The sequence below is a fragment of the Colletotrichum truncatum genome, assembly GCF_014235925.2.
Source record: "Colletotrichum truncatum strain CMES1059 chromosome Unknown Contig_0008, whole genome shotgun sequence".
Classification (NCBI taxonomy): domain Eukaryota; kingdom Fungi; phylum Ascomycota; class Sordariomycetes; order Glomerellales; family Glomerellaceae; genus Colletotrichum; species Colletotrichum truncatum.
In genome coordinates this window covers 2,532,900-2,559,385 of record NW_027222405.1, presented here as the reverse complement: position 1 = coordinate 2,559,385, position 26,486 = coordinate 2,532,900, and the positions used below count along the sequence as shown (strand labels likewise).

The 26,486-nt window shown below is 53.5% G+C and overlaps 6 protein-coding genes across 6 annotated transcripts; 5 read left to right on the top strand and 1 right to left on the bottom strand.

The window, feature by feature from the left end:
- Window positions 1–5,649: 5,649 nt before the first annotated feature.
- Window positions 5,650–7,389, top strand: CTRU02_212167 (major facilitator superfamily transporter; the record flags this gene model as incomplete). The annotated part of the gene is made up of 3 exons (XM_036725004.1): window positions 5,650–5,719; window positions 5,829–6,194; window positions 6,248–7,389. 3 exons carry the CDS (start codon window positions 5,650–5,652, stop codon window positions 7,387–7,389), a joined length of 1,578 nt encoding a protein of 525 aa, XP_036583169.1.
- Window positions 7,390–8,257: 868 nt separating this feature from the next.
- On the top strand, window positions 8,258–9,541 carry CTRU02_212166 (TPR repeat protein; the record flags this gene model as incomplete). Its single annotated transcript, XM_036725005.1, has 1 exon — window positions 8,258–9,541. The coding sequence occupies one exon, from the start codon at window positions 8,258–8,260 to the stop codon at window positions 9,539–9,541; it is 1,284 nt and encodes a 427-aa protein (XP_036583170.1).
- Window positions 9,542–9,946: 405 nt separating this feature from the next.
- On the bottom strand, window positions 9,947–11,495 carry CTRU02_212165 (APSES transcription factor Xbp1; the record flags this gene model as incomplete). Its single annotated transcript, XM_036725006.1, has 4 exons — window positions 9,947–10,782; window positions 10,832–10,916; window positions 10,963–11,078; window positions 11,129–11,495. The coding sequence occupies 4 exons, from the start codon at window positions 11,493–11,495 to the stop codon at window positions 9,947–9,949; spliced, it is 1,404 nt and encodes a 467-aa protein (XP_036583171.1).
- A 4,026-nt stretch (window positions 11,496–15,521) lies between these two features.
- Window positions 15,522–17,099, top strand: CTRU02_212164 (uncharacterized protein; the record flags this gene model as incomplete). Its single annotated transcript, XM_036725008.1, has 1 exon — window positions 15,522–17,099. One exon carries the CDS (start codon window positions 15,522–15,524, stop codon window positions 17,097–17,099), a length of 1,578 nt encoding a protein of 525 aa, XP_036583173.1.
- A 3,368-nt stretch (window positions 17,100–20,467) lies between these two features.
- Window positions 20,468–24,506, top strand: CTRU02_212163 (OPT oligopeptide transporter; the record flags this gene model as incomplete). The annotated part of the gene is made up of 3 exons (XM_070205786.1): window positions 20,468–20,534; window positions 21,469–23,536; window positions 23,603–24,506. The coding sequence occupies 3 exons, from the start codon at window positions 20,468–20,470 to the stop codon at window positions 24,504–24,506; spliced, it is 3,039 nt and encodes a 1,012-aa protein (XP_070060599.1).
- A 1,191-nt stretch (window positions 24,507–25,697) lies between these two features.
- On the top strand, window positions 25,698–26,351 carry CTRU02_212162 (acetyltransferase; the record flags this gene model as incomplete). Its single annotated transcript, XM_036725010.1, has 1 exon — window positions 25,698–26,351. One exon carries the CDS (start codon window positions 25,698–25,700, stop codon window positions 26,349–26,351), a length of 654 nt encoding a protein of 217 aa, XP_036583175.1.
- Window positions 26,352–26,486: the final 135 nt, after the last annotated feature.

Sequence of the window (26,486 nt, the reverse complement as noted above, 5' to 3'; positions counted from 1 at the left end):
CCTGTGGCAGGCCCACAAACTGGATAATCGAACCTGATGTCAGTAGTTTGGAAACTTTGCGGAAACACTCACGTGAGGTTTTAAACATTGAGCGGCTCGGAGTCGATCTGTTTACTATCATCGGCTGAGTCGCCGATCCCGCGATATCGTGGGCTCTACAATTAAGGCTGGGTGGATTGGGTCTGTAATAGAATAGTGTTTAACTCTTCGTATACCATGATGTGTTGGAACTATGAAAAGACAACTCTATATACGCGGCTGCAACGAGAAGAGAATCTGTTTACTATGGCATTACAAGGGGGTGATCAGTGTTTTCGTGGCCTTGCTACCCTGAAGCCACACTAATGAGACACCCAACAGCTTCTGGGTGCCTCATGTGCCCAGCACAACCGTATAAATACAAGCAACCGAAGAAAAAGTAACGCTAAACCGCAGCAGAACGTGGAGAAATCAAACTGGCCTTTGAAGGCAAGGCTTCCTTCCCCCTAAATCAAAGGGGAAAAAAATTATATCTTGTTTGGAGAGAAGTCGTATGCGAATGGCCTCTACTATCGCCCTGTCGCTCTGTCGTTCTATCGCCCTCATCCCCGTTAGTATCAGCGTCGCCAGCGTATTTGTCTATTATACTAATGACGTTGACTAGCACTACCGCGGGTAGACGACGAGGAAGTCAAGGAACATGAGAATCACAGCTTCAGGACCTTGTTAAAGCCTTCGCCTGATACCTAACCGGCTGTATGGTAAGCGGTAACTAGGCCCGTCCTTTCGAATTGAGGTGTGTACTTCCCAACTTTAGTTGAAAACTGGCTGTGAATATGTATACTACTACAGGACGATACCCCGAAACTCGCAGGATGTGTCTTGACATATCTGGAATCGTATTTGAAAGTCAAGTATCATGTGCTCTCCAAGTCTATTCACAAAGTTTTCTGTCAACTGAGAAGATCCCATGTGCGCTCTGGTCAGTGGAACTCCAGAGGTTCGTCATACAAACGATCAGAATATTGATTATAAGTCTGTCTGCCTTGCTGAAAAGTATACATGATGACATGGTAAAAACATCTTGAGCTGATATGGGACTAATTGCAGGTTCTTGGGTGTCACAAGGGCCGTAGATTGGCATTGCTTCTGGATGCCAAAGCAACCAGACAGAGATACCATATAGTCACAAAAGATGAGTGGAAACACCTCTGTGAGTCCTGCGCAGGCCAATTGCTTCGTCATCCACTACACAGTCCTGCTATTTTGGATGATCACCAGCAATACCCACGTCAACCAACCTAGGCTAGCTGCAGAAAGATGCAGTGGCAAATAATCCAGGTGGTATTCGTATCGCCTGCAAATTATGCCACCGTTCTGGTTGGTCACAGTGAGAAATACGCCTTAGCATCGTGACTGGCCGCTGCAACAGTACTTGCTTCCTCGTCCGCGCCGGGTCGACATGAAACAAGAACTTATCGGCGGCCCAGTGATATCAAACAGCCTTGCCGAGAACAAATGTGAGACGACGTTGAAAGCGGCTCTTATAGTGACGTTGAAGCGTGGGGTTGGCGAGAACGTCAGCGCCTTATAGAATGGCGTGCGCGGGGATGGTGGAGCACGACTTCATGGAACCCATGGCACACCCTTGTCTTTGACCGTTGAAGGACGTTTTAGTCGCAGACTAAGCATCAATGTCAAAAAATGCCAAATTCAACATCAATTGATGAGATTATTGCTTTTCTCACACTTGATTGTCTTGTGGTGGCGATTGTCTTGGTCGACTCGGCACCAATTCAAGGTGAACACATGTTGCCTGCTGGATACGGCATCCCGAGAGCTAGCGGCGGACACACCTCATGAGGCGCAACCTAGGTGACGGCGCCGTGCTAAAGGTCAAAAATAAACAACTCTGGGAGCTTGTTCGAATAACAGCCGCTTCAAGCCTTTGTTGACTAGTGGCCGAGCTATGACTCAAATTGGTAGACTTCTACACGTGTGGAAGGAAACAAGTCAAAGAGTGTCGTTGACGACCGAGTGCCACTCACCCCACTCGCCACAGGGTTCACACCCTCCAAGGATCCCAAACGGGAACTAGCGCAAGTTCCCATAAAGAACCCTGTCATGGGGTCGACCGGAAGATGATGCCTGCAGATGGAGCTGCGGGGCGGCGAGAAACAGATTCAACGTCGATGAAAGGGGGGCATTTTGACGGCATTCTTGACTGAAGAGTTGGTTCTAATCAGGAAGAAGAGGAGAGAAATCGTAGCAAAGTCGGCCATTAGGGTTGTGAAAAGCATTTTGTGGGAGGACAGGTTGGCCGAAAAGTCGGTGGAGTTGGATGGCTGGCCCAGCGCTCGTGTTGGGAAAGAATGGAGGAGGTTCGGCGAGTGCGTCCCCGAGAAGAGCAAAGAGGATAAGTGGTATATGCAACTAAACAGCATTCTGGGATTATCTAGCGTGCAGGTGGGTGGGTGGAGACTAGAGACAGAGCGTAGCGGTGGGGACGGGTTGTGAAGGCGCTAACGAGCGAGGTGGTTCATGTCAACGGACGAGAAGAGGTGGTGAAAAGTATGTTTCTCTGATGGATCAATAGAATATCTGAACTGCAAGATAAGGCCCCAGGCAAATGTCTTCTTGCGTGATGTTGATCCGCGTTATCTTGCAGGCGGTAGAGCGATGACGAGATTTACACATAAAACCTATGCCCAATGGGCTGCCGACACACCATTTGTGAACGGGAATGAGGCGATGACATGCTTGCTCGGCTGGTGTTGTTGCAGGGTGGCTGGATGCAGTATGCAATACAGCCGTTGTCGGTGCTAATGAATAAGATGCGTCACGGGAAATTTGATGAGCGGCACGTCGCATCAAAAACTTGCAACGACGTGTGGTGACCAGAGTGATGCAAGACAGGGCAGGGCAGGGCAAAGGGGGAGAATGCGGGTTGCCTGTCAACATGCGAAGAGTTGGCCAAAACTGGGGCTGACCGACGTCGGCGCGGCGCTCTGAGCCGGCTAGATGCCTGCAAGGTGGATTGGCGGGCTTGCCCACGCCCCGGTCCTAGGTCGACTACCGCTCGCCCTCTGTTGCAGGCCCTGACAAGCCAGGACCCGAACCTAGCTGATGTCGGATTCGAGATCTGCTACATTTGGACCGATCGCTTCATTTTCTGGTCCATTCGCCTAGAGTGTCCTGAACCTTGTAAACGGTTCCACGAAATCGGCATGCCTTGGATCCCTCGCACTCACCGCATCTTGATACTGTTGACGCTCAAGCGGCCGGCCTCCTATGGGCTGACTATCTTTGCAATAGCAATTGTAGTTGTGCGAAGCGGTGATCCTCCTCGCCTTGAAGATAGGGTAGGAAGAAAGGTGTGAGCAAATATTTGTGACCAAGTGCAACAACAATGATGATGATTGTGGTCAGGCGACGTAAACAGTTCTCTTCCACGAGCGAACTTTGCGACAGTTGTCCGGCATCGTCTGAAGTGTGCACATGGTGGCATCACAGTAGCGCATAGAAAGGATGAGAGAGAGTCAATGGTGGGAGATTGACTGACTTGGGTGGTGGCAGAGAAGAAGCCGACATGGCAGTCGGAGGAGTTGTGGACACGGTCCAATCAAGTGGGCTATTGACTAACGAACCCGGATATAACGATGCGGCGTACGCTAAGCAGGCGGGACTGGAGGGCAGCACAGTGCGGGCGTGATGGGTAGGTGATGTGACCCAATCAGCCATCCCAAGTGCTCCGGAACCGCCAGCCAATAGCACCCCAGGCCATGACAGAATTGGGTCATGAATTGGGGAAAGGAGCAGGGAAATGTCTGGTAAGTGGGCAACGGCACCCAGGTCATGCAGGAAAGAGCAGGGTAAGAAGCGTAAGCAATTTCCCTGCCAGACGAGAGCCGCGAAAGACAGACCATCTAGACCAGGCCCAAACAGATGATCCGTGGAGTCGCATCGTCTCTCTTCTCAGTTCATACCGGGCTGTGTTTTGCAGCATCTTGGTTTCCAGCTCGTAATCCTTGCGGTGAAATCGTGACACCCGGCCATGACGAAGGGGCAGAACAGACCAGACTCGGCAGTCGCGTGGAACCATCGGCAATCGTCCGCTGTGGTGTTTTGGTGGCACTCTCGATTCACGACTACTCCATGGTGAGTGACTCGGTGTAGGATGTTGAGAATCTAGGCTTTCCGGGAAGGACAACAATTCTCGACACCACCACCGGCGTTTTGCGACGGGAATGATCTGCCTCTTGAAAATTCGCACTTATCGTCCAATGTTGGAGGGGCGGGGAAGAGGATTGTTGGCCACTGGTGGCCGGCATTGGTGTTTTTAGGCTGTTGACAGGTGCAACGCCTATTAAGTTTGGAAGATCCTTGAACAGATGTGCGTGTGATGCAGTCACCTGGTGGGAGGCAAGAAAGAACGATGGGAAACTGAGAGGCACAGAGGGCAAAGGGAGGGGGAAAAAAAAAAAGGACCGAGCCATCCCAAGCGGCAAGTTTACACTAGTTTCGCTCTACTTCGTCCGAGAAACCGACAGCCGGCTCTCCCATGCTTGAAGCTTAGAGCCTTACTTACTATCTACCCAGTCAGTGGAAAACAAAAAATCCACCACACACCACCACCACCATTTTCTCTCACAACACACACGACGCACACGACTTTCACCGTCGAGCTACTGCATAAAGAACTAGCGCCACTTGCAAGCGGATATTCTTTTCTCAGGCCCGTGCGTTTCGGATGACGCTAAACTAACGCAAGATCCATCCCCCGTCACCCGCATGGTCGTGGGCGCCACTTATGTAGATATCCCAAGCCGCGCCCGCCCCCTCCACCCTCCATATATGCATAATCTAGTCTGCAGTGTCCACAGAACCCACAAGTGCCTGCGCATGAGCTGCTCCGTGCAGTAACATAGTGTGCAGGCCTGGACAGCTGCGGGCACTCTTTCCAATTCCCCTGTCCCCAAGATATGGCCAGACCTGGCTGCCGCTGCTGTCCTTGGTCACAGTCGGTCTGGAAACCCCCCATTTCCCATGCTATTGTGCTATGTTGCCCCACATGCTGCAGGTTTTTGGTTCAGCAGAGCCCCGCCACACTGTGTCACTGGTGCTGAGGACGGTGTAAGTCGTATCAGAAGGGAAAAAAAAACACACACACACACACACATCGACGCTCCATCCTCCTCATCCATCCTCCCTCCTCCGCCGACCGTCATCTGCATTCCTCGCAGACACCCGGCTCTTTCTCACCACACTTTTCGCCGGGTCTCCTTCCCGCTTTCATCCGCCATCCTTCTTTTCTTCTAGCTCCATCTGGCACCCCGGGCTTCTGCAAGCGCTTTTACCAATCCCCGAGAGCCGTTATCGTACACGGATCCACGTCCAGGAATCAATATTTACCTCCCTCCCCTCCTGCTTCCGCTCTTTTCACATTCCTCTCTTCCCTCCTCTACCATCGCCATCTGGAAACGGACAACGCCTCTTCCTGTGTCTTGCACCTGAATAAGACGTCATCAGCGCCGGACCAGGACAAAAAAGAGAGAAAACGTGTAAAAGCGTACACTCATCCCGGCACTTCACTCTTCCAGTTCCTACGTTCCAGTAGATTCTTGTCGAGTGTCCTGTCGCATCGTAAGACTTGAACCAAGTCGAGAGACAATGGCCCTAACCAAGCAGACAAGTTCTCGCAACCCAGACGACTTTCCCACCACACAGCTGTTCCTCCTTGGTAAGTCCTTACCCCCCCCTCCTTGATGCTCTGGCATTCTCTGTCTCGCCCCCAGAGACATGCTCCCGCGTGCCATGTTGTGTTACTCTTACTAACACCACATTCCTAGCCATCGTCCGTCTTGCCGAGCCCATCGCCCTTACATCCATCTTCCCCTATGCCTGGGCACTCGTCAAGAAGTTCGAGATCGGTAACGCCGAAGATGCCTCCTTCTATGCTGGCCTTCTCATCTCTTCCTTCTCCCTTGCGGAGGCCCTGATGGGCATGTACTGGGGCGGTCTATCTGACCGTATCGGAAGAAAACCCGTACTACTCCTGGGATGCATTGGCACCATGTTCAGCATGGTCATGGTTGGCTTCGCCTCCAACATCTGGATCGCCTTGATCGGAAGAGCCATCGGCGGTCTCCTCAACGGCAACATTGGTGTCATTCAGACAATGGTCGGAGAGCTGGTCACCAAGCCTGAGCATGAGCGTAAGAAACCCACCCCCCGCCTTCTCACTTGCATCTTTTCGCTAATGTCGTAGCCCGTGCTTTCTCTGTCATGCCCTTCGTGTGGTCCATCGGTACAATCATCGGTCCCTTTATTGGCGGTACCTTTGCCGATCCCCATGAAGCATTCCCTCACCTTTTCCCTGTTGACGGCTTGTTCTACCGTTACCCGTACCTTCTTCCTAACCTTGTCTGCGCGCTACTTCTGCTGGTCAGCATTATCCTGGGTTACTTCCTCCTGGAGGAGACCCACCCCGACATGCAGCCCCGTGTCTTCCTCCCGGATGACACCTATGCTTCCGAGGAGACCCCCTTGTTAGAGACCATGGATGCCATGAAGAGACCCGCCGTTGACATGCGAGACGACAACTACGGAACTGTCCGCGGTCGCGATGCCCAGAGCACTGGCAAGAAGCTTGACCAGGTCTGCAACATCTACACCAAGCCCATCATTTCGCTGATTGCTGCTCTCTGCATCTTCACGTACCACTCGATGACCTACGACCACCTTCTCCCGATCTTTTTCGAAGATGACCGAGCCTCGGCCAATCCCATGTCCATCCTGGCTTCCCCATCAAGCCCGTTCTACACGCCTGGCGGCCTGGGCCTGTCCCTCCGCGCAGTAGGAATGATCATGGCTGTCAACGGTGTCATTGCGCTCTTTGTCCAGGCCGTTATCTTTCCCTTTGCGGCTGAGAGACTGGGCGTCTACCGTCTGTTCATCATCGTTACTGTTTTGCACCCGATCGCCTACGTCATGGTTCCGAGCCTGCTTTTCGTTCCCGAATCGATGCTTTACGCCGGCATCTACGTCTGTCTAGCTGTGCGAAATGTCCTCTCCATCATTCTTTACCCGCTGCTCTTGATCTTGATCAAGGAAGCCACCCCCACCCCTAAGGCGCTCGGAAAGGTCAACGGCCTAGCAGCAAGCGCCGCTGCCGGTTTCCGTATGATTGCGCCGCCTGTTGCCGGATGGCTGTACACGACTGGAAGCAAAGTCGACTGCACTGCTCTTGCGTGGTACGGCAGCGCCGTTGTTGCTGTCATTGGTGCGATTCAGTGCTTCTCTGTGAAGCGTGAGCGCAAGGAGGAGATGTGCGAGGAGGAAGCCCAGTCTATCCTGCGGAAGACGGAGTCTCGCGTTAGTGTCAGAGAGGTGTTTTCGGATGACGAATGATCATGTCATGATTGAATGCCACGAAAAGACGAGAGAGTTGGATGCAGCTGCATCTGCTCATGAGGAGAGGCACGAAATGAAGTTGTTTGAGGTTTCCAAATGACTTTGACGACCCAGCAAAAAGCGACAGGGTATAGATGGGGAGTTTATTTATTTTTCACACGAATTGGGATGGCGCAAGGACACGGGTTAATCTTTTGGAGTTTAAGTGGTTGATTTCATCGGATGCTTCGTATAGACCAAGATATCCCTCGTTGGCCAAAGGCGAGCATGGTTGGGTTGGAGTTAGGCAGCATTGTATAGCATTGTAAAGACGCTGAAGATAGCCAGGCACATAGCGTACGTGCTCTAATAGAACTGGCATTGTTTGAATTTGGTTTGGGCTTGCACTAGAGTGACAAAGATTAAAATCATCGGAGACCGCGATCGCTCAATCCCCTCGATCAATTTTTAAGATGAAATTAATCGTCATGCCCAAGACATCCATGAAGTGGTGATCATTGCAAGATGGAGTTGAAGTTCGATGGGTTTCTGAGCTTCTCCATCAACTCCAGAATTGGGGGCGTCGCACCCAATGAAAATCGCCACTGCAAAAACCACAAACTCACTCATCCCCAAAATTTTCACTCACACACACACACACACGCACAAGAGTCATACTCACCCACACCAGATCTCAAGTGAGACATTGAATCATTTACACGAGCGCAACGGTCACACCCAATCACATTGAAGCGATATCAATCGACAAAGGAGGGTTACAATCGGAGAATTTTCCAGCATAAGCCAATCCAGGCCCTAATAACAGACGACACTTTTTCAACCAGACGAATCGAACAAGTCAGCTCACAAGCCCAGCCCGCCTAAGATGGTGCAAATCGAAGAACTCACAGACCAGATGGCGGACGCCTTCATCGCCGAAGAGCAGAGGCAGAAGGCGGCGGCGGCGGAAGCAGCGGCATCGGTCCCCGGCGCCGACAGGGGCGCGGCGCTGCCCCCCGGTCACGCGCTCCTCAGCGGCAAGACGCCGGACGAGATCTTCGCGGACCTGAACAAGTCGCCGCTGTTCATGACGGAGCTCGAGGAGAACGACGACCTCGCGGCGCTCCAGGCGCTGGCGTACGAGGGCACGCCGCGCGAGAACGGCGAGGACTTCAAGGACCGCGGCAACGAGTGCTTCAAGGCGAAGCAGTACGCCGACGCAAAGGAGTTCTACACCAAGGGCATCGACATCCTCGCGGCGCAGGAGCGCATGCGCTCCAAGGGCGAGAAGACGTTCCACACGGAGACGGCCAAGAGCGGCGACGGCGACGACGCCGAGGAGCGCGACGTCGAGGTCGAGGACGACGACGAGGAGATCGCGAAGCAGCGCGCCCTGCTCGAGAGCCTCTACGTCAACCGCGCCGCGTGCCACCTCGAGCTGTACAACTACCGCTCCTGCTGGACCGACTGCGGCCACGCGCTGCGCCTGAACCCCAAGAACCTCAAGGCGTACTACCGGTCCGCGCGCGCCCTGCTCAAGGTCGAACGCATCGCCGAGGCCGACGACGCGTGCGCGAGGGGCCTCGCGATCGACCCAGAGAACAAGGCCCTGCAGGCCGTCGCGCGGGACATCATCAAGGCGGCGGAGCGCGCCGACGCCAAGGCGAGGCGGGACGCCGAGCGCATCGCCCAGGAGAAGAGGAGGGAGGCGCTGTTGAAGGCGGCGCTGGCCGCGCGGACGATCCGGACCCGCGAGACGGCCCAGCCGCCCGAGATGGAGGACGCGAGGATGCGTCTCGTCCCCGACGAGGATGACCCCTCGTCGAGCCTGAGCTTCCCCGCCGTGCTCCTGTACCCCGTCCACCTCGAGAGCGACTTCATCAAGGCGTTCAACGAGCAGGAGTGCATCGCCGACCACCTCTCGTACATCCTCCCCGTGCCCTGGGACCGGGAGAAGGAGTACACGGCCGGTAACGTGGAGTGCTACGCGGAGACCGTCAAGGGTGGTCTGGTCAAGGTCGGCAAGAAGGCGCCGTTGTTGAAGATTCTCAGCGGCGGCAACGTCGAGGTCGTGGATGGTATTGTGAGGTTTTACGTCGTTCCTTCGTCCAAGGCCAAGACCTGGATTGAGGAGTTCAAGTTGAAGAAGGCGGCCGAGAAGAAAAACTAAAAAAGAGGGTTTGAGACTTTGGGTGGGGTTTTTTTTTTTTTTTAATTCAGTCAACGGAGAGATGATGATGATGCATTGGATGGGTTGGTTATAGACGGAGGGTGGATAAAGGCTCACGATTACAATGATTATAGGAGGAGGACTGAGAAAAAGAAAAAGATTAGTGGCGTTTGTTGGTTATTAGAGATATTGGCTTGGCAAAAATCACCCGACAACCCTCCCCTTTTGAAGCATTTTGAAATCATCACGAGATCCTAATCCAATCACATTTTCCCAACCACACCCATCAAAAAGGAATTTTTTTTTACCGCGAGTTGCCTGCGTGAGCGAAGCCGGAAATTCTAGAGTACGTTTCACGTCATTCAACACATCCTTCCCCCTTCTGCGTCTGTCCCCTCCACTGATTCACGCCGATGTGGCCCTCCGTCGTTTGCTGCGGTGCGTGTCCGAGCCGTCTACATCGCTGAGATATCCTGGTTCCTTGCGAGTCCGGAGGGTCATCAGCCCAAGGGCGGCGTTCTGTTCTGCCAACTCGGCATCTGACTCCTCTTCTCGCCGGTGCTCTGATACGTAGCTCAGGGCCGGACTGCTGCCGTGGTTGCTATCTCCGCTATCGCGGCCGCCGTCGCTGTCTTCCTGGTCGATTGGACGTTTATGAACCCACAAAGACCGAGGGGCAGCAGCGTGTCTGCTCATCGGGGTGAAGCGCGGCACTGCGCTGAGGTATGGATTGGGTGACCGGTAGCTCTTGTCGACCAAACGGTACGGCTCGGGACGGTTCACGGGCGTCCACCCAGATGTGGGGGGTTGAGGGTAGCGTGAGTGCAGCGCGTGGTGGTGCCCGTAGCTGTAGCTGACATCGGAGCCGTTACTTGATGCCGAATCGGGGCCAGATCGGTGGCCTTCCACGTCCATATCGTTGTAGGGACTTGGTCGTCGGGTGTCTAGGCGTAGCCGTTTGTCATCTCGAAGAGACCTCGTCGGCTGGCTGTCGAGGCTGGGACTATGGCTCATGCCGACAGAACTGTATCCGTGTCGCTGGACCTTTCGCGAGAGATCAGCTTCCCTAATGGCGGCTTCGACGATTCGTCGGTCGATTACCATTCGCTGGTAGTCTGGGGATCCAGGTGGGATGCATAAAGATGGGAACAGGGGCCCAAATAAAGGGATGAGGGCGCCGGCGATGGTGTAGCAAAAGGTAGCGCACACAGCTTTGGCGCAGTCATACGGCATCCAGTATCCTGTACTTGTAAGATGGGGTTATCAGCATTCAGGGCTATCTGGGCTCACCTTGGGCAGCAATGGCGCCTCCCGTGATGCTATGGGTGATGTCTTTGAGGCCCGGGTTAAGGCTAAGCATCTTTGCCGGCACAGTCTGCAACGTGTTAGCACGAACGCAAGCCCGATCTGCAACGACTTGCCTTGGAGTATTTGCAACACTTGAAGAACGGAGTCATACGGACAAGCCCAACATTATAGTCCCACATGACTGTGAAATCGATGTCCTCTCCTGGGACTTTGAACTCATACTTGAAGACTAGACAACAACATCAGCCAGGGTGACAATTTAGTATCGAAGACACAAACCCTCGAAGCTCTCTCGTCCCGTCTTCTCAAAGAAATCCTTCTTGCCGCTGTTATATGGGATATGTGCGCAAGACTCTTGGATTCGGCCAAAAGGGGTGACGCGGAACCGGAGTATTTCCCGCCGGCTCAAGTCGTCGACATTCTCAAAAGGGAAGTACTTGATAACTCCCCGAGGCTTATACTTTGACATCGGAGCTGCATCCTTGGGCATCTTGAGCTTGGAGATTACTGGTTTGTCGAAGTACGCTGGTGATGCCCTGTCTGTATAGCAACTTCCGGGCGAGGACGTAGCAGGACTTGGGAGGATCCGAGGGGCAGGGAGCGGCCCCGGGGACGGTGGGTTAAGAAGAGAAGAGACGGAGAGCATCTTGTTGGTCGTTTGTAGAGTGAAGTTGTCTTGGAAGCGGCTGGAATCCTGCGATGCAGAAGGAACCTGATGAACCGGCGCAGAGGAAACCCGTTCCTAAAAGGGGGAGGATGGAAGACTTAAGACAGGTCCTGCAGGAACAGCGAGACTTGTGTAGAGTAACAGGCAGACAGCCACGCTATCTTTCGCAATCAAAAGAACACGCCGTATGGCTTCGCTCCGAGAGTGAAAGCCTCCACCGTACACGAGCGGACAGCACACCGCCAACACCCTTTCCAGGACAAGGGAACCGAAGTTATCGCTTTTCTCAAAGGGAAGTGCCAGTCCTGCGACGACGCCTGTAAGTCCAGTACAGGGCTCGGGGATTCCTTCCTGGGTTTCGGCGCTCTCGGTGCAGATTGCTTTGTTGTTGTGTCTTGGAATCGACCTCTCAGCATTAAAGTCTCCGTTTGTGCTAGGTCACCGCTCTTTCTTTTACCGTATCGAGGGGGTTACTATGAAGTGAGAGGTGACTGTCACTAGAATGAACAAAAAGAAGAGACAGAGGATGTTGACAGAATGATGTTTAATACGTTTTGTCCCAGGGGGCTTTCGATGAGGTTTACTTCGATAAAAGGAGGTTCCGAACGAGTGTTGGGTTTTAACCTCAGGATACCTAATAAGTCGTCTCGACGAGCGAAGACTGGCTGCGCCAAACAGCTGTGGGAAGCATCTTTTGCAGAGAGTGTTGGCACTGATTGGGACAGAAAAATCGTTGGACAGGCAGATGCGGGAGTAGGAGACTGCCACGCCACTCAACTCACACCCCATGACCGCCTATAGACCTGAGATCGAGACTGGATTGTTTCATCAGATGTCACCAACTCTGACGCTGGCCGACAGAGGCGTTACAGCAGACTATGGACGTCCTCTGCAGAAGTATCAGAGTCACCGGGCGAGTTTGCCAGCGCAAATACAGCAAAAGCTTCCGCAACGACCAAACAGGTAGAGGTACCGTGTTTGGAGGCGCACGGGGGTGGAATTCGCAGAGTGGGCTTGCGGAAAGCTGCATGAAGTGCCATCTGGCCACTGAGCCTGGCAGTTCGGTCGAGACGGTGGAACAAAGTCAGACCATCCTGCTACGTTAACATTTCGGGGAAGCGTCTATTTGACTCGACACAAGTATAGCTCTCATACCTTACATCCAAGTTGATGCCAAAAAGGTTTCAGAGATGCTATTTTGCAGATTTCTTTGCCTCGCGAGCTCACTATTTCGGCAGCGTGGCATGGGTTCTCATCATTCCCGATGGATACAACTCAACAGAAGCAAAGCTGATGACTGGTATTTCGTCAGACCGCCAAAGCCGGGTTGCTTCTTTTGTGGCCAGCCTATGTGCATATCCGTCTGCAGGCTATTGCTCTTCGTCAGAAATTCTAGGGCTCTTCGAGAAGTCTGGTCGGATCGTCCGTCTGTATGGATGTCCTTGGGGGCTGGTTGCAGCTGTCACCATAGAGCCCCCCTGGTTCCCCCACGAGCTTGCAGGAGTACAAGCACAAGAAAAATGCCCGATGGGGAGCACAAAAGTCGCTCAGTCTAGACGCACAACCCATGTCATGGCATGTACACTCGTATTGAAGAGGCCAAAGCGTAAAGGTTTCCTGGTTGGCGGTTCTGCTGGGCAAAACAAGGAAGGGTATAATTCGAGGAACAGAAGGATTCCTTGGGAGATCTTTTGAAAATCGAAGACACAACAGCTACCTCTTTGGTATTTCTCATGCCATTTTGGCCGAGTTGCTGCAGTGACAGTGGAATAGTGTCAAGCTTCCTGACCTGGTAGGCTTAGATCTGGAGAGCGGCATCGGTCATGGTCGAGTCAACGACCCCTTGCCTAGCGCTTCGTTAATGTCCTGTCTGGAGGTTAGATTGATGCCGCTTCCCGTGTGCCGATGTCTTCAGAATTTCTATCCCATTCCGGCAGCGACTTCTCCGTCAAGCTCCTTTGCAAACGGAGATGTGGTGCCCTGGATAGACCCTGTGGATGGAAATAGCCAAGACCTAGAGCAAAGTTATAGTGAAAGGCTGAGCACAGATTTTTCTAAACCTTGCTTCTAAATCACAAAATGACACCTAGGCGTTTGTCAATATTATTCTCACCCTTTGTGAGATTCTGGTGATGCCGATGACCCCGCCCGATCTTGACGAACGCCGTCACTTCTGAATGCCAAGGTAGGCCGCTCGGCAGGGCCGTCAGACTTTGGTGTTTCTGAATGTGAGGAAGTGTCATATTAGGAAAGACTGTGGATGGGCAAAGAATCATTTATCAAGATGCCGGGGCCGTTTCAGACGGCCGTAAGCTGTCTCGGTCACACCGCAGTTGAGTGGCAGGAGAGAAATAGCGAGGTTGCCATGCGCGGTGCAACACGAGGGATGCCGCGACGGCTGTACGCATCAACTCCGGAATATTTTCTCTCTTGCCATGCAGAGACCGGGAGTTGGTCGCACACCGCGCGTGTGCAAAGCGTGGTTGTGTAGCTTGGGCGGACGGGTCGGCAGCTTCATATTGAGCCGGAGCCAAGGGGAAGTTCAGTTGCTGGCCATTTAAACAGCACAAAACATCATTAGGTGGTACTTTCTTTCAGTTTCGAAGCCAAATGGTCAGCTGTTTAGACTTTTCCAAGGGGCTTTTATGCTATGAACATCCCTGTCCCCGATGTCAGCCAGCTGATTGATAACCGAACGCCCACATTGACCCTTGCCAGAGAGGAATGGGCTCAGGAATTCGCAGGGTAACGTATATGTAAGCAGAGAAACCAGCAAGGCTCAAGTTTTAACACGAAGAAACAACGGCTCTAGTAGTACTAACCTGAAGAGGCGACAGCGACCGCCTCACTTGGTGCGACCATATGCCTTGCTCTTTTACCGTTCGCCCTCGATGCAAACTCGTCGTGGCCGGTGCTGCACCAATGCTTTGTGGTACTGCGTCGGAAAGATTGACGTGTGGAGAATAAGAGCGCCCGGTTATGGAGATGAACGTCTCTGGGAGGCCCGACGTGAGCATTGTGACGGTGCCGATGGCTTCAGGCCTTTCCATAATCGTGCCAAGCGGGAGCTGTGTGACAGAAGTTGTTACCATCGAGGCTTCTATCAAGCAGCTTGGCGGTAGGGCGGTATTCATGTACTTACAGGGATTCCGGGAGACAAGGTAAGCGGCCCGTCTTCCCTCGTCAGTCGGAAGGTGAAGGCACTTGAGTACTGAGGCGGAATCGTTTCCATTTCATATCCGCTTTTGCCCAAAACGTTCACATTCCCGGTTGCACATATTTTCTTCCGAACCATCTCATGCGATTGTGGTTCGTCCCCTTCCAAAGGTCCGCGGTTCGATTCATTTTGTTTCCGAAGACTGCGGACCCTTTCTAAAAGGGCGAAACATGAGGTGTAACCCGAGAACCCCGCAAAGAGCCTCCTCGACCTCAACTTCAACGCCAAAGTCGCAACACACACACACACACACACACAATCTCTGGTGAAGATGTCAAGCTACGAATGACATGAACGTCTCGTCAGATTCTCCTTCTCGTTGCCACGCAACCGGCCCTAGAGATGACATTCTCAATACCCCAGAAGTCAGATCGCCACTAGCGACAGGGAGAGCAGAACACTGAGGTGCTGAAAGAATGTTCTACCCCTCATCACAGCGCTAACCGTTCGATTTTTGGGCACTCTTGAGAGTCGCAGAAACCTAGAACTACCGCCTAACATGCCTCGATTGAAATGTTTTTAGAAACAGAGCACTATTTTCGTCCCTTGGTATCGATGCATCATAACAGTCGCGTCTGAGCAGCTCATTGCGCGTGGTGATGTCTCACCCAGTTGAATTCCGCCCGCCATCCCTTTATCAGGGTCAACATTCCCAATATTCCCCTCAAAAGGATGGCTATTTCTCGCCAGCGATGGAGAATTTCTTATCCGCATCAAGTGATGCCCCTCTATGACCTCGTCCCAGCTGGCTTTGGGCGTACGGGGATCTCTATCAAACCACCTCCAAAATGCAGCCTGTACCAGCGCACCACAACCATGCCCGGGCCCTACACGCGGCCACTTTTCTGCTTGTCCTTCTTTTCATTCTCATTCAACTTGTGCGAAGCCGCGAGGATGCCTACGAGATCATTGACGTAGACCCCCTGGTACCGGTGCTGAAGCCGAAAAAGGGCACTCCTGCTACCGTGGACACCGACGTATACTTGAGGGTGCTTGCTGAGAAGCATGGCCTCACACGAAACTTTTCTTTGTTTTCTCAGCGATTCCGCGCGGTCCCCGAGGCCCGACAACGCCTCTCCATGACAAATATACAAAAAGTCTTCGCGGACAGCGACTTCCACAGCGTCAACTGGGACGATAAAACGCTTCCGCTGGATGCCGGCGGAAATGCCATCTTGCCCATCGCAACAACGCCCGTACCGGGCAATATTGACGCTTCGGACTTGCTCTTCGGCGTCTCGACAACTTACAATCGGCTCACGAACGCCGACGACTCCCTCATCAGGGACTGGCAACGATGGCTGACGGACGGACGCGGCACCTCCAACGGTGCGACAGTCATCGTAGCACTCTACAATACAACCATCCGAGAAGCTTGGACTTTGCACGACAAGTTCAAGGATACCGGGATCGACGCCACGGTGTTGATACTGGACGACGAACTGGACAACGTTTCGAGATATTTTGAACTCGTCGATATCCTCCTGGAGATCAGGAAAGCGTTGGCCGAGGACGGACAGACGAAGAAGTACCTCGGAATCGTCGACGATGACATCTTCTTCCCGACCATGGGACAGCTCCTTTCGAGGCTCTCCAAGTTCGACGCCCAGAGCCCCTTTTACATCGGGCTCCCGAGCGAGCGCCCAGACTGGTCGGTCGAAGACGACACGGCAGTCACGCACGGCGGCGGCGCCGTCATCCTCAGCCCATCCGCAGCCTCGACCATCTCCAAGCTTCCATGCTACCCCGCCGACAGACCGCCCTTTGCGAACGCGACGCACTGGGATGTCATGCTCTCTGATTGCGTCGCGAAACATACCGACATGCCTCTTCATGTCCTCTCGAGTTTCTACTCGCCGAGGGATGCCCTGTACAACATGCAAGCGCCGACTTACGACCTCGGAATCTCCCCCTTTACGCTCCGCCACTACCGTTCCCGCCATCGCTTCGACCCCAGCAGAGCGCATCTAGTGACGTCGGTCTGCGGCGAGGGCTGCTTCCTCCAGCGTTTCCGTTTCGCGGACGACTGGGTGTTGGTGAACGGGTACTCCCTCACGCACTACTGCGCGGGGTTCGAGATGGTACCCATGTCGAGCCATGCGGCCCTGCAGGGGGCGATGCAGTACGGTTTGGAGGCGGAGCTGCCGCTGGGCAAGGGCATTGTGCTTGACGGGAAGAGCGAGAAGAAGGAGATTGTGACGTGGAGGGGGACGAGAAACGTGTGGTCCTTCTTGGATGCCATTGCCGGGGATGACGGGGAGGTGTGGCAGGTGTACGTGAAAAAGGGGGGCGGGCGACAAGCGGATGACGAAGAGCGTGTCGAGGATACTGCGGACTCTGTCATTGTTCTGATTTGGGAGCTTTGAGATTCCCCTGCCCCGGCCAAACCGGCCGTTATTTTTTATTTTATTTTTCTTGGTTATTGGAGCGTAGGAAAACTGGCGTTAATAAACATATTTTCATGGATTGATTTAAAGTATCGATGTGGCGGTGGCTTCGCTAAGGCTTACAAGCTTATGTGGAGTGTATCTCTCGCCGAAAGCAAGGAAGAAAGCCAGCAGAACACGATAGTTGACGAGACACATTGGCGGGGAAAAGAAGGGTAGACGTAGATGTAGGATGATAATTGGAGACCAAATCAGGATATACGGACTTGCGTTGGTTCATGAGTGGCGTGAGCTGGCAATGCCGTCCTCGTTCTCTTCTTTGAAGACTGCCGTGTTAGTGGTCAGGGGTATCCAGAGTCTATAGAATGGAAGAGACTCCCGGAAATCAGAGTAACCAAATGCTACCGAACTAACATCAGAGGCCAGGGCAACTTGTATGCATGCCATTGGTCGGACGTAAGTGTGCAGACGGGGTTCCGGAGCTGGGAGATCCGTGTATCGGGGCTCCGCCCGGCCAACGGCCCCACTGCGACCAGCCACCGAAAGACCTTAAAACCCAGCCACAACTGACCCGACGGTCCGGACGTCAAGCCTCCCGACTTTTTTTTCACATCATCAGTGGTTGGAGGCGCGGAAACGCCACCACGTGGAAAGAACGCAACGGCCGCGTTGCATTGGTCGACACCATGGGAAAACACCACAGGGGTGCTAAAATCTGCCAAAGCCGATGGCATGCGCAAAGCATGAGCAAAATGCGAGTGACAGGACGCTAGAGGTTACAACATGAAGCAAACAGGCAGAGTGAACGTCATGTGATGAGCGGTGTAAAAGGGTTGAGGTCGGGTGATGGAGGGGTTGAGGCTGGGCAGAGTCGCACTGGTGGAGGCTGTTTATTTTCTGTGACAGCGCAGACCGGCGACATGCAACGGCCCGGGAGAGAGGGCGGGGTCCGTATTCGTAGACAAGTGAGTGTGAGATTAGGATATGCACGACACGTCGCGAGATGTACTGTGTGTGTACGTGAGGGGGGAGAAATGCAGGCAATGACGAAATTAGATCGGGATCGCGACTGCAACGCATCGGCCAGATATGTTGCAGCGCAACGTGGTTGGACGAGGGTGCTGCCGGCCTTCATCCATCGTTGAGGGGCTGCGGCGGACTTGTCACCGCCAATTCGGGTCGGTAAATGAGTGCCGTTAAGCCTAGAAGCTTGTCGAGCCGAGCACGGAGGGCGATGTGGATGAGGTGGATGGGAGAGAACGGGTAAGGTGGGCAGGGTTCATGGATAGAGACGGGTGCATTAAGATGGCAGATTTGGCCAACAGATTGGATTCCCGCTACAAGCGCGTGCGATCGGTGTGTTGTTTTGGGCTAGAGAACCGCCTTGGAAATTTCACCGGAAGAGAAAATTCCAGGGACAGGGTAGTTAGTTGGGTGTTAGTGCGCGATGAAGGATTGCTGACTATCCGACAAAGGCTGGCGAGAACAGAAATAGAAAGAATATAAACAAAGAAAAAAAAAGTGGAAGTAGAAGAAATTCCTCGAGGTTGGGATGCTTCACAGGGTGGAATTAGGGTTTATGCGTGCAGAGCGCTCGTTGTCATGCGTGGTAGGGAAGGATCGTGTTAAACACCCGAGTGTCATCGTTGGCGGCGACGTGTGACTTTACGGGTGGCTTATTGTGTTCATAGGCTGAACTGGTGCAAGTAAAGGTTGCGTAGTGTTGCTGGTTACGGCATCCCACGTTGTTAGGTGTCAGGAAAGCAGAGTGTGTAGTTGTGATTTTGCTAGTACTATGTACTTTGGAGAGGTGGGCTTTACAGAGAGCGTATGCAAAGCGGAGAGATAATATGAGTTTTTGGATTTCTGATATTGCCGAGACGCCGTAGAACCGGCTGCCGATAAAGATATCCCACCCCGCCAAACGCTATAGCCAGGCACCCCTTGCTGCAGTGATTCAACTGCACTGAGGCTGGAGAAGCAGCAGAAGTATCTTGGCGAGGTTACGAATGCCTCTTTTTTTTTTTTTTTTTTTTCGTTTGCGAAACTCGATTATGTCAGATTGCCGAGCGGTGATCAATCCACCCAATGGACGACGCGAGAATGCGACAAGCTTATCTAATCTGATTGGTCGCACTTCGGGACCTTTTGGCGATTCATTCCAAACGGAACACGCCTCGACCTTCTCTCCTAACTTTCCCGGGACTTTATTTTGTTTGGATTGATTTTTTTTTAATCGTTCCCGCCGTAGCCTATCCCTGATAGCGCACGGTCTTTGGATCGGGTTGGGTTGATAATAGTTTTCACGGCGAATCCGTCGCAACGGTTTTGAGGTTGGCAAAGTCCCTCCTGGTGGCTTGAGGCTATCGACTAGCTTGAAAATGCCATCATCCCGCATCTGCCCACCTGATCAACCTACGACTTGCTAAATTGATCGCATGTCACAGACGCACAGGTTCCATACCCGGTGGGAGAGAAAACATGAGCTCCCACTTCCGCTCCCCGCTTGAGCTATCGGTAGCTTCGATCTTGCGGATATCAGGTCTCAGTCGTCCGTGGTTGTGTCTAACACGATGCGACTTGTCTCCCTGGACCGCCCTGCACATCATTGCCATGGCCGCCCCTGAAAGGAGGATCTATCTCTTCAGTACCCTTGCCCGTTACCGCTGAAGTTCAATTGCCTGGGCTGCATATGCCGTATGCTGTGCTGTGCCGCACCAGGCCTGCTGCGGCCTATTTTCCCATCTCCAGCGGGCCCAGTTTCCTCTGCGGCGTCATCAAAAAGGCCATTCGACAGATGCGCATCTGACAGCAGCCAAAGTACCAGCAGGCTGACATCCTCCGAGTTCCTGGGCTGCATGCTGCAAGCTGCACGTCGCAGCCAGTACCTTGGATCGGCAGCCGCCCTCATTGCGGGTGAGAGAGCATGCCCCAAAGAGGAGCACACCCTCTACAATTCACAGTCAGGCACAGAAGTGCATGGCTTTTTGGAATTTCTACCAGTCAGATTGTTTGGATTTGTAATGACTGGCTTGATTCGCACCATTTGTGAGGTACGAGTCTGTTATGACTAGACCGTAAGGCGGTGTTTACCGCCTCAAGTCGGCGTAGGATGAGACATTGGGCACTACCTTGCAGGCAGTCCTCCAGCCTCACAAAGTGGCCGGGGAATGACGATGATGTTGTTTACGGGCAAATACCATTCATTGTACCCCAAGGGGCAGAATGTTTGCTGTGGAGCCGAGCCAGGAATGTGATTACCAGCCGCCATTGAGAGAATGTATATGGCTTCTCGTACAATACGCAGGATGTGACTAGGTAGCAAGCATCGCATACTACTGGGCAATATGTACCTAGCAGAAGAGCAGGTCCGGTCCCTGGCGAGCACCAACGCACCCAAGCAACAGGGTCAAGGTACTTGTAGTAAGCTTGTACCGTGTTAGGCTGGCACTGCACTGGGCCCTGGGAAGGCTAGTCCGCCCTCCACACCATCTGGCATTTCGACCACCAGCAGCCCTCTTATTTTTCTATTTCTCATGCCTTTCGGCGTAATGTGAGTGGCAGAAACGCACTGCAAGCCCGTCATCGCCCGCCGTTCAAGCACTGTTGTGGTTCCCGCCCCTTGAGAGTTCCCACAGCCAAGACCCACTAGCGTCCTCTGTGGGCCTCCCCCCCCCCCCCCCCCTAGCATTCGACCACAGCTTCCTCCCGTCCTCTTACTCTCAAGCGAGACAGCCGGCCGGCCAAACAAACGCTCTCAAAAACACTCACACACACATACTACGTACACAAACACAAAACAATCACTCCCAATTCTACCACCACTGAAGCTGGTACTGCCGGCCCGTTAATCTTTCAATTCCTACCGGAACAAGCCATATATGCCGCACTACTTGATTATTTCCTCTGCACACTATACTCCATTAAGAAGGACATTTATTGACAGGGCCACATCACTATACACTACTCCTACACACACCCACACGCACACAAGACGCACATTGGACCAACACCCCTCCCCGACGACACCTTAGCCACCCCACCAAGTCCCTCCTCTCACACAATCCCACGCCCAGTCAGTCCGGTCTTGTGTCAAGCGTCCCCTCCAAAGCCCACAGTCCACTCACACTACTCCGCCTTCCCTGTCGTTTTGCTGCTTGTCGGTCCTGTTTTCTGACCCGTCACTTCCTTCTTTCCTGCCGCCTTGGGCCACTGCCACCGGCGCCGGTTGGTGAACGACCATGAGTCTAAGAAAAGCACCTGGCCACAAAAGCAAGCCCGCGGCGCCTTTCCCTCCCGACCCTGACGCCGATACGGTTGCCTTGCCTCTAGAACTTCTAACCTCAAGGCCCAACTGCACCTGCAGCTGGTTCCACAGACGACAGCCCTGCCGCTGCAGCTGATGCCTCGACTTCCTCTACTCCCTCTTCGTCATCCCATCACCTCGCCGCAGACGACCCATATAATACGACACACCACCATCACCAACGCTCCAACCCCTCCACACTTCGAAGCCGTCCTTCCACGCTCTCCTACGCCTCGACCGTCGCCGAACATGCTGACGATACCGCCGATCCGATCCAAGAACCACCCTCTCCAGATCTAGACTACGGCCTCATGCCTTCAAAACCTTCCCTCTTGCGCTCCGCGCGCAATGACGCTCCATCATACGGCGCCGTCTCCCAGAACCCGAGTCGCAATGTCTCGCCTACCGGGAGCGATTCCATGACGGGTAACGCCCACCCTCTGCGTTATGTCTCCGACACTACCAAATCAGCATCGTCAAAGTACTCTGCCGCCTCAACAAGGCAGAGCTCGCGCCTCTCCGAGGACCTCGACGCCGCTGCCTTGGCTACAGGCCTAGAAGGGCGCTTTGGAGTGACCCAAACCCCCGTGACCACCAACATGCTCGAGGACGCAAAGTCGGACGCCGCCGACGACGAGGTGGACTACGAAGATTACGACGGGAGCGAGCCCGAAGAGGACCCCGTCGACAACTCCCCTCACGAAGTTGTGCGCGCATCCGTTCCGCCGACAGACAACATCCACCTGTCTATAAACACCCCGAGAATGTGGATACTCTCGGTATTGTTCTCAGTGCTCGGTTCTTCGACCAATTTGTTCTTCTCGTTACGATACCCCAGTGTTGCTATTACGCCTGTCATCGCCTTGCTGCTCGTTCACCCGCTCGGCCTCATGTGGGACTACTTTCTCAAGTCCCCGAGCGACCCTCCAGAGGAGTTTGTGGATGGTGTTCTTCAGACCGAGAATGGTGGTGGTTCATCGAAACGGGGTATAACTCAGTTTCGCAGGTGGCTCGCCCAGGGACGGTGGAACGAGAAGGAGCACACCTGCGTCTATGTGAGCAGTAATGTGTCTTTCGGTTTTGCTTTTGCCACCGACGTTATTGTCGAGCAGTCCAAGTTCTACAACCAAGAGGTGACCATCACCTACCAGCTGCTCCTTATTCTTTCCACCCAGATTCTGGGTTATGCCTTTGCCGGCCTCACCCGTCGGTTCCTGGTGCGGCCTAGCGGCATGATCTGGCCCGGCACCCTGATGTCAGCAGCCATGTTCGGTACCCTTCACAAGGAAGAGAACAGAATCGCCGACGGTTGGAGGATCTCGAGATGGAAGTTCTTCTATTTCGTCTGGCTGGGAGCCTTTGCCTTCTACTTCTTGCCTGGTCTGTTGATGCCATGCTTGAGTTACTTCAACGTCATCACATGGTTCGCGCCAAAGAATGTCGTCGTTGCCAACCTGTTCGGTGTCGTCTCCGGACTTGGTCTGTTTCCTCTGACTTTTGACTGGGCGCAGATCACTTATATCGGCTCGCCCCTTTTGGTGCCTTTCTGGGCGGCAATGAACGTCATTGGTGGCCTTGTAATCGTGATGTGGTTTATCGCCCCCATCGCCTACTATGCCAACGTCTTTTACTCTTCTTACATGCCTATACTGTCATCGTCGGTTTTCGATAACCAGGGTAAGGTTTACGATGTCAGCAAGATCTTGACGTCCGAGTTCTTGTTCGATAGAGAAGCATACAGCAAGTACAGCCGGGTGTTCCTGCCTATTACATACGTGTTGAGCTATGGTGTGCAGTTTGCTGCTTTAGCAGCCCTGCTTACGCACACTTTCTGCTGGCATGGCAAGGAAATCTGGCAGACTTGGAAGACAGCTCTTCAAGAGGCCAGAGACGATGGACAGGCAATCTACCAGCCAGTCTCTGGTGGTGGACCAGAGCACGTTAGACCGCAAAGATCCTTCACCAGCAACGGTGGCCTCTCGAGGTCCTCTTCCAACCTCGAAGGCCTTCTTTTCCGAGAGGATGTGCACTGCCGGTTGATGAAGCGGTACAAGGACGCACCCCTGTCATGGTACATGGCGACATTCGTGAGCATGCTGGCGGTTGGCATGTTTGTTGTCGAATAGTAAGTACTGACTCTCGAAGAATTTGAAGAGCTATTACTGACCCATCACAGCTACCCGATTCACCTTCCATGGTACGGCTTGCTACTCGCACTGGGCGTCTGTGCCATCTTCTTCATTCCGAACGGCATCATCATGGCGGTCACGAACCAACATAGCAGCATCTACCTGATTTGCCAACTCATCTGCGGCGCCGTGTTCCCGGGACGCCCCATAGCCAACATGGTTTTCGTCACGTATGGATACATCTCATCCGCGCAGGGTATCAAGTTTGCCTCCGATCTCAAGCTCGGACATTATATGAAGATTCCTCCGCGGATCATGTTCTCGGTCCAGATGGTTGCGACGGTTGTGTCGTCACTGACGCAGATTGGCGTGCTCAACTGGATGTTTGCCAACGTGAGTGGCATCTGCACGTCTGAGGCGGTCAACGGATTCACCTGCCCCATTGCGCGGGTGCACTTCAACGGCTCCATCCTGTGGGGTGTCGTCGGGCCGGGCGAGTTTTTCGGGCCAAACGCGACATACCGCGGACTGGTGTGGTGCTTCCTCATCGGAGCCATCATGCCGATCCCGCTGTGGCTCTACAGCCGCAAGAAGAAGCACAGCATCGTGCGTAAGATCAACCTCCCCGTCGTCTTCGGCTCCATGGCATGGATCCCACCGGCGACGGGCCTCAACTTCTCGGTGTGGGCGGTGGTTTGCTACGTGTTTAATTACCTGATCAAGAGGAGGAAGGGCGCGTGGTGGGCCAAGTACACGATGACGATGAGCGCAGCATTAGACTCGGGCCTGGCGTTTGGCATTGTCGTCGTCTTCTTTGGATTCATATACCCAGGCCACATGAAAGGCTTCAAGTGGTGGGGGACGGAGGTGTACAAGGAGGGCTGCGACTGGCAGGCCTGCTCGTACAACACGGTACCTGAAGGTAGCCATTTCGGACCCGACAAGTGGTGATTTTTGTTGTTGTTTTTTTGCTGTTATATTTGACGAGATGAGAGACGACATGAATTCATGGAAAGTGCGCGTGTGTGTGGTTAAACCTTTGGGTATGAGACATTTATGGCAAGCAAGCATAGTCGGAAAGGCATATTCAGAGAGCATGGGAAATAAAGAGACGGAGTTTGTTTGAATTCTTGTTTTGGTTGGGCTTCCCCCGTCTGGGATTCCGTGACGGATCACGGCGGGATTATTGTTTAGCGCATATTATAGAGCAGGTCACGGAAGAGAGGCTCTGCATTGCGAAATTGATCTCTTGGGTCCCATATTGGTTCCCCGGAAGTTTGACTCAAACCTCTGAGCCGTCGCAAGTTGTATGCAGTGGTGTGAATAAATATTCTTTTTTCCTGAGTCACGGGCAAGTTTTGTGACTCAACCATCTATGGATCTTGATTTGGCCTCAATCTATCTCCACACACTAAGACACACACTAAGAGGAGGGACACCAAAAAATAATAAAACCTGACGAACCAACATGGCCGGATTTCCGTTTGTTAGGGGGGAGAGTCATTGTTGCGTTTGACTCGAGGGGGGGACCTGCGTTAATTACTGACCTTCTCGATACGGACATGACGGACGGGGGTCGGCATCGTGATCCGTCCGGGGGTGTCCTCCCACGTAAGCTTTTTTTTAGCGGCACGCAATCAGTGAATGACAAGAGCCGGGAGTCGCCAATCGGTCGTCGTTGTGGGCCTTGAATTTACAAGTTGAGATGGCGGGACGGAAGAAGAGAGAGCTACTTTTTGTTTGGTGTTGACGGGTTACGATTACGACGTTCTCTAGGAGAGTGGGTGGGCTCGAAGGATTCCATCTGCAGGGACTTTGCTTACTACCCAAGGCAAAAAAGAAAGGGAAGACGGGTGATGTATATAAGGACGTCTTCACGGGTCTCGTCTGTTGGATCGGATGTCTGTTATAATTGACTTGTCTCTCACCTTTTTTCGCATCAAAAGAAACAGTTTCCCAACGTCATTGGCGTGTCCGTCTCATCTCCAATCTCTCAGAAAAAGTCAATTGGGAACCCATACATTGAATTGAGACACGCACCAAACGCAGCTTGTAACCACCACATCCCAAAAGCAAAAAAAAAAAAACAACAACACATAAAAAAAAAAAAAAGCAAAAGAAACACACAAGTAAACGCCCATCATGCCCACACAAGCATCCCACCTCCCCACACTCCTCCGCTCCCCGACCCACCCGATCCTCCTCCGCACCCTGGAACCCCGCGACGCGGCGTCCGTCTCCGCCGTGCTCTCGGACCCGGAGAACACCAAATATGACCCGCACGCCTCGGCCGTTTCCCCAGAAGTCGCCGTCAAAGTCATCGAGCGGATGAGGGAGAGCGCGTCGGCGCCGACGGTGCTCGACGATGATGACGCCGGGCTGAAAGTCGTCCGCGGACCGGGCCGCGTGAACCTGCTCATCGTGTACGTCGACGGCGTGGAGGATACGCTGGGGTCGACCGCCGACGATGGAACCGTCATCGGTTTCGGCGGGTTCGGGAACATCCAGGAGCTCGACGAGGACGGGGAGAAGGTCCGCGTAGGTGATGTCGGCGCCATGATCAACTCTGCCTTCCGCGGCCGCGGTCTCGCGACGGAGGCAATCAGGCTGGCTGTGGAATGGGCGTTTAAGGGGGTGCGCGAGGGGGGCTTGCAGTTGGCGAGGGTTACGGCGACGATGAGTGACAAGAACGTCGCCATGGTTGGGCTTGTTGAGAAGAAGTTGGGGTGGACGGGGGTGAGGAAGCCGAACGGGGAGGTGTTTTTTGAGGTTACGAAGGATACCTGGAGGAAATGATTTGAGAGGCATTTGTAGATCAAAGTGAGGAGCGAGGTCGGGGGTTGCAAGCTTGGTCTGAGTAACGCCTGAGGAAAGAAAGGACTTGTTGCAAAAGGTTGAAGGCATCACACGACGGTGCCGCTCCGCTGCGGA